This window comes from Phacochoerus africanus, chromosome 9 (genome assembly GCF_016906955.1).
Source record: "Phacochoerus africanus isolate WHEZ1 chromosome 9, ROS_Pafr_v1, whole genome shotgun sequence".
NCBI classification, from domain to species: domain Eukaryota; kingdom Metazoa; phylum Chordata; class Mammalia; order Artiodactyla; family Suidae; genus Phacochoerus; species Phacochoerus africanus.
The window spans coordinates 80,683,740-80,689,282 of NC_062552.1; the positions used below are offsets into that span (position 1 = coordinate 80,683,740).

The 5,543-nt window shown below is 38.4% G+C and overlaps 1 protein-coding gene across 1 annotated transcript; it reads right to left on the reverse strand.

The window, feature by feature from the left end:
* Positions 1-901: 901 nt before the first annotated feature.
* On the reverse strand, positions 902-1,848 carry LOC125136007 (olfactory receptor 4F3/4F16/4F29-like). The gene is given in 2 exon segments (XM_047796594.1): positions 902-1,704; positions 1,707-1,848. Coding segments are annotated over 2 exon segments (936 nt in total). The 5' UTR covers positions 1,840-1,848.
* Positions 1,849-5,543: the final 3,695 nt, after the last annotated feature.

Here is a 5,543-nt window from a genome sequence, read left to right on the forward strand (position 1 = left end):
TTTCTTCAAGATGTGAAAATGTTGAGTAGGCACTTTATAATATTATAAACTATAAAAGAACAATTTAAAAGGGGCAACAGTGAGGGGAGTTAGAAGCGGACAGAGCATCAAATTCAAGGAAGAGGGAAAAGAAAGTGGAATAATGGAACAGGAAGAAAGAGAAGGAAGACAGCCTGAAAAAGGAGAGGGGAAAGTTCTTCACAGCCCAGAGACCACTTGCCTAGGAAAAACGAAGATGAAGACATAGGAAGAAAAGAGGAATGGAAATGTAATGGGTTTGAGTAGCATCATGTTAATCTCAGAGAAAAATCCTGGTGTTTCCCAGTTCTTTTTATTCTAAGAACAGCTTCCATGGCTTCTACCTGGGGATGTGTGACCTCACACATACATGTTTTCGAAGATTCTGTGTATGTACTCTCAAAGATTCTGCCCTCCTTGCACAGCCCTGGCAGAGACCCCAAGGAGGGGTAAAATATGGGCAGAATGCAGCATAACAACAGGAACACTCAGTTCAATCTTCACTTAGGAAACCTCCCGTCAGGTACTGATAGGAGTTCCTTTATGTGAGACAGGCTCCCAATAAAGAGAGAGACAGGTTCTCCCTGTTCTGAAGCCTTAAAGAAGTATGCCCTACTATGCATTTCTAACAATCACTTCATAAAATATTATTCCTTAGGAATGAGGCTCATGAATACTATAATCTTTGATTATAAATACTTCGTATGTAACTGCTCTTTTTTCAGAAGTGGGTATCTCTCCATCCTAAGTGAAAGGAAAAACAGACTTGATACCAGTGTGAAAAATGAAGTCAAGGTGGGACAAACATGATCTTCTTTCCAAGTTTGAAAATCAGTAATGAACATCATTAATCAACAAGGGTTCTTCACAACATAGGCATCACTTAAGACATCTTTCTGTAACTCACTAGCTGCTTGCATACTCTCTTCATTGCCACCTTCATTTCTTGATTCCGGAATGTATAAATGACAGGATTCAAGAAAGGAGTGAGAACTGCATCAAAGATGGCCAGAAACTTATCCAGGGGTATGGAGGGGGATGGCCATGTATAGACAAATATAAAAGGACCAAAGGCCAAGACTACCACAGTGACGTGAGCTGACAGTGTGGACAGAGCCTTAGATGAACCTGCTGAAGAGTGTTTCTGTACAGTGAGAATGATGACAATATAGGAAATGATCACAACGAAGAAGAAGCCAACAGAGATGAATCCACTGTTGGCCATGACCATGGACTCTAGTTGGTAAGTGTCTGTGCAGGCAAGTTTGAGGAACCGGGGAAGGTCACAGTAAAAGCTGTCCAACACATTAGGCCCACAGAAGGGTAAGTTTACCACAAAAGCCAGTTGAACTGTGGAGTGGATAAGGCCAGTCATCCAGGCAGCCACTAAAAAGGAGATACACATTCTTGGGTTCATGATGGTCAGATAATGGAGAGGTTTACATACGGCAACATATCTGTCAAAGGCCATGGCGAGGAGCACCACTCCCTCCACACCACCAATGACGTGGATGAAGAAGATTTGAGCGATGCAGCCACTGAAGGAGATGACTTTATGTTTCCTGAAAAGGTCATAAATCATCTTGGGAGAAGCAACAGAAGCAGCAACTAGGTCAAGGAAGGAGAGGTTGGCTAACAGAAAGTACATGGGCGAGTGTAAGTGAGGGTCGGAAGTCACAGTGAGCAAATGAGGGAGTTTCCCATCAGGCTTGCCACATAAAACATGGAGGTGAACACAAAGAGGAGGAGCTGTATTTCCCAGGAGTTGGTGAGTCCCAGGAACACAAACTCTGACACCACAGAATGATTTGCTCCATCCATGGGCTTTCTTACTATTGCTACCTGATGGAAGACAATAGGAAAAATATGAATTATGCTAATTATTTAAGTGAATTTAAAGGAGATAGATCAAAATTATGAGAGCCTCTTTCCACTAGGCTATTGGAATTAAAAGTGAGCTTATGTGTTTATGGCCTCTAAAAGGTGTTCACACACAAAAATGAGTGGCTTTTATATAGAGTTATTCTTATCACTGTCTTGTCTCTGTCTTTATTACTCTCTGCTTCCTCCCAGGGTTGGTGCCCCGTAACTCAGGAGACACAAAGCAGCCAACCAGAGTAATATAAATTCAGCCCCAAACTTTCTGATTTTTGATTCAAATCTAGCATGATTTGACCTTAGTCACATCAAAATAATAATCACTAGTGAAAAATCTTGCAAGCCTATAATCTTCATCCAGAGGAGGGTCATTTTCCTCCTTCCCAGTCCCTACCTCTGGGAACATATTCATCTTCAATATTATTTAAATGCTGACCACATCCATGAAGTCTTGCTTTATGACCTACTAGAATTTATATTGCCAGCATAACCACCAAGTTTTCTCTGCACTGAGTCACCCTCTGCTTCTTCCCAGGGTAGATGCTATGATGACGTTTTTCAAAAGATACAAGACTGGTCAACAGGGGTAACAGAAATCAACCCGAAATTAATATACCCTGTCTCCAATTACACAAACTCTTCATCGCTTCTCAACAATTCCAACAACTTTCAAGACTACAAGCCTTATTCTGGCAAACAGACCCTTCCTACTGACTCCCTATCTCTTAAAAACACTTTTATTCAGGGTTTATTAATAATTTGACATCTTGCTCTATACTACCAACATATATTTTCTTTAGGATTTCTTGTATTTTAGTAAACTGAGTACTGTGCTAACTCACCTGGGATGCTATAAGCTTTTTGAAGGCAGGGATTGTCACTTATTCATATTAGGACTCCCTGAAGCCAAGGAAAATGGTCCATACAGAGGTGCAGGTCATTAACTGTCTGTTACCAGTTTGCATCATGTTAGGTTTTGAAACTGAGAAGAAGCATTTAGAAATTTCTCCAGAGACTTCACATCACAGCAAAACCCAAGCATATGATTTCATGTTTTCTAAAGCATCAGTCCATGAAGGATTTGAGAAAAACAACCCTGGTCCTTTACCAAAGATAATTTGAGGAGCACTGCCCTAAAGTACTTAGCACACGGTCTGCGACGCTGAAAACTATGAAGGGCGTCATGCATACTGAGTAGCATCTTGTTCAGGCCCCTAGGTAAGAACATATCACATTATCTTCTAATTTTAGTTTTAGTTAGAGAAGGAACATGGCACAGTGGAAAGAATATGGTCTTTGGATTCTGTAAAACAAGATTTAAACTCTAATTGAGCCACTGACAAGATGATTTGGAGAAAGTTACTTAAATTCTTGAACCCCAGTTCATCTATGAAATTGCAATTCGTAATACTAACTTCTCAGAGAAATTTGATGTATAAAATAATTATAAAATAACTGAGGTTTTATAATCTTTTATTCAGTGTGTATCTATTATGTGTGAATGTTCAGTAAATGATAATGTTGCTTCTCTTCTTTCACAAGTCTGTAATAGTGCACAATACATGTCATAAATGAATAAATAAGAAATGAAAATGTTATTGGCCAGTAGATAATATCAAAATTCCATATATAAAAGATTTTTCAACAGCATATTGTGATTAACTCTCTGTACAATAATAGATTATAATATTCATATTCTTTTAGTGATCAAAATAAAAACCACCCTGTGTAGATTAAATATATTTGCTTTCTAAAAACCACTGCATTTCTTTGTAATGCTCACTACAAATGTAGGTCGTTGATATTTTTGTTTGTCCTCCTTAAACTCCCGTAAAGTTTGTTCTCCATCTCCCATAAAGCTAAGGACTGTACCTGTGTAGGGATCCAAGCAGCCTAAAACTTAGAATCTTAAGAGGTATTAATGGAGTTATGCATATACTTCAGAAATTATTGCTGAAAGGTAAAAGAGGATGCATTTGGATGAAAAAACCCATATAATTAGGAGTATATAATTACATACTTAAGGATTATTGGTAGGGAAACTGCTCCTACCTCTAAGCAACCAAGAATAATAGGTAGAAAATAAGGAAATATAACAGTGCAGATGACTTAGAGAAAAAGAAATAAATGGTTAACCGAAAAAGGATGACGAAATTAAGACACATGTATAGGATGACAAAGAAACGAAGGATAGGTCTTACTTTAAGTAAAAGGTAATTTATGAGATGTGATTGGCAGTACCTTCTGGACCAAGTCCAGAAATTCTATAATTGTAGAATTTTGTATTAAAAAATTGTGGTATTATATCTCCCAGTGTCTTTCATGTGCTAAAACTCTTCAGAGAGTTTCTTAATAAGCCCTTATCCGCCATGTGCATATAGCTGTGAATTTACTTGCCTTTTGGCTCTCCAATCTTCATCAACTAGGCAAGAACTGAGAGTTTTAGGAAAAGTGAATTTAAAGAAGACTGAGATATAAATATGGACCTTAGATGTACCTATCCAAATGTCACGGAATGTAGAAATTCAAAAAGTTTGTGTCATCCCAGTTTTGTTTGTCTGTTTGTTTCCTTATTGGCCACCCTGTGGCATGTGGCGTTCCTGAGCCAGAGATCAGACCCAAGCCACAGTTGCGACCTATGCTGCAGCTGTGGCAATGCTGGATCCCTTAACCCGCTCTGGCAGGCCGGGGATCGAACCTGTGTCCTTGGATCATCACAGTTTTAAAGTCACTTGAGACAGAGTTAGGATCCATATCTCGATTCAGATCAAAATTATAGAGAGGTTTCTAGAGACAAAGTGATATGATGTTTATTCACTGGAAAGTCATCAAGTATTCATAGGCTGAAATTCCTGAATTGGGGTATTTTAAACTCATTTTATCTACTGGTTATACTTTGAAATACCTTTCCTCAAATATATTAATTATACCCACATTTGACAAACTAGTTTGACATCCATGATGCACATGACAAGGCCTCCCTCTTGGCCTTCTGTTGTGATTAGTTCCTTTCTTGGTCTATGGAGAATTGATTAATACTCCACGGAGACATTTAGTCCTTTACAGATGGAGGGAATATTGGTAACTGAAGTTCCAAATAACAGTCATCAAACTGAAAAGGATCTACATACAGCTGTTAGATTTGAACAAGGTGTTAACCTAAATCATCATTTATGTAGGTTTCTTCCTCTACTTAAAAACACTGTGAGTTTAACAACCCCCTCAGCTCAAACTTTCTGCATCTTATCTTCTCAATTGTCACCAAACCTTCTTTCCATCCAAGTAAAACACTGCTTCCGCTGATTAAAGACCACCTCTACTCCTTTCCTTTTTATATCTATGGAAAATAAAAATAATTCTGTGTCCTTTCGAAATAACCTTTTGTGTGCATAAATGAAACACATGTCACTCCTTTGCTTTCTGTTTGCAAGATTCAGCAAACTCAATACCTTTGCACTTAGGGACTCAGGTTCTCTTTCTTGCTCATTCCATTCTCTCCCCCTCCCCCACCAACTCTCATTTGTCAACTTTCTCTACATCTTTCTTCATTCTACTTACAGCTTAGAGATAAAATTAATACATAACAACACTCCATTTCCAACCATGTCAGAGATCAGGAAAACAAATTCAATAGTTTCATGTATTAA